Source organism: Adiantum capillus-veneris, chromosome 18, assembly GCF_014529385.1.
Source record: "Adiantum capillus-veneris isolate H3 chromosome 18, ASM1452938v2, whole genome shotgun sequence".
Lineage (NCBI taxonomy): Eukaryota > Viridiplantae > Streptophyta > Polypodiopsida > Polypodiales > Pteridaceae > Adiantum > Adiantum capillus-veneris.
Genome location: NC_140948.1, coordinates 75,856,854 through 75,858,648, shown reverse-complemented (window position 1 = coordinate 75,858,648; position 1,795 = coordinate 75,856,854). Strand labels below are relative to the sequence as shown.

The window sequence follows — 1,795 nt, the reverse complement described above, 5'->3', positions numbered from 1 at the left end:
GTGCTTTGCCCACACTAATTTCAACAGCTTGAGGAAGACAGGCTTATCACCAACATCCCCTGGCACACATGGGACATCAACGATGTTGGGTAGCCACATCTCACAATCTTCTTGGTTGAAAACATCTGTAAGAGTACAAGAAAGTTAAGCAAAATTAATGACAGTACACAATGGTAATCAAGATGAGGCAAGAAGAGGGTCAGACGTATACCTTTGACCACTTGTTTACTACAACAATATGGAAGGCATGTTCCCAAAAAGTGCATTATCTTTTCTCTTCTACAACAGGACCATATGATAATATATGCTTGCCTAGACAACTTTACAAGCACATCCATTGCATCCGGCCTGCCCGCACACCATAACTCTTGACCCAAACAATATACAAATGGTCTCATCTCCGCTGGGAGGTGCAAAAACTGCATCTTTGGTGGTGGTTTGTTGTAGCTCTTTAAGAGCACACCATTCACATCAAATAAAATCCGTCGATTGCCTATGGCCATAACATCTTTTGGTAGCTTTGTGTCATTTGATTTTTTCTTTAGCCACCATAAATCAATCTCTACAGTGCCAATAATATTTTGAGTCAATTAGCACACAATGAAGATCCTACAACAACTTACTTACAAGGTCAATTCAAAGATCAAAGGGTCAAATTCTCCCCCAAGAGAACACAATATAAGAAGGAAAATGTAACCTGTACTTAAAACATATGGTAATAGATGGAGACCAAAATATAATCTCAGCGCATTACATCAAGACACAGATTGTCAATCACAAGAGTAGGCATAAGCTAAAGTTTGCAAGTAGCGGACTTGTTGGCACGTCCACAAACTCGATTTCTTCCTATTGTAGACAATAAGTCTGACAAGGTGAAATCACCTAGGGATGTCGGCATCACGCCGGTCACCTTCTCCGGATTAGTAGCGTCCACATCCACATCAATCGGATCCTTATCCTGAAATTTTCCCTTGTTTACATCTTTCTTAGCAGTCCCACCTTTAGCACCATCCTCATTATTGTCCGCTTTCTTAACACCATCGGCCGCTCCCTCGCCATTCTCTTCAACAACACCATGCACTACCACGGCCTCAGCTACAACTAGCAACACCTTTTTGATTGCACCATGTTCATCAAACTTGGTTTGCTTGTCCAGTGGCTTTTCGATGTCCGTTGCAAAGGCCTCAATAGTATTCATTCCAACACTATCCTGGCCTTCAACAACCTCCCTCTTCTCCATAGCAGTATCCACCCCTTGGCTTTCACCCATTGTGTACACATCCTACCCCTCCACTTTCTCATTCCTCCTACCAGATTCCAAGTCCACGAAGACATCTTGAACCCGTTCCATACTAGCAAGGTCCTCCACATCCTTAACAAAAACCTTTGTTGGTCCAGGCCCACCATTTTTCAGACCCGTCGTGTTTGTTTCTTGCACATCTTGGCTTGCAGGTGTCACATCTTCCTCATCTGCACAATCACAAATGACTCACTCAATCAACACATAATAAAAAATTAGAAAGCCTCAATGTATTGAAAACAGTGCCAAATTACCCTTTACAGTATAATGCCCACTAATATACGCTTTTTCCACTGTGGGAATTATCATGCCACACACTTCTTTCACACATGTGCCACTAGTGTGCAAAAGTGCACTAAAGTAGAGAGGGTGGTAGTGATGTCTGCACTCTAACATGAATCTTCCCACAACATACACCACCTTTAGATACTCCTCGCATGCAGCACACGTGCCAAACACATGGATTGTTTTGTCAATATCTACAAAGGGTGTCTT

At 42.4% G+C, this 1,795-nt stretch overlaps 1 protein-coding gene across 1 annotated transcript; it reads right to left on the bottom strand.

Moving 5' to 3' along the window:
* Positions 1-793: 793 nt before the first annotated feature.
* On the bottom strand, positions 794-1,285 carry LOC147435905 (uncharacterized). Its single transcript, XM_086488062.1, has one exon. The coding sequence runs from the start codon at positions 1,268-1,270 to the stop codon at positions 794-796; it is 477 nt and encodes a 158-aa protein (XP_086344188.1). The 5' UTR covers positions 1,271-1,285.
* Between the last annotated feature and the right edge of the window lie 510 nt (positions 1,286-1,795).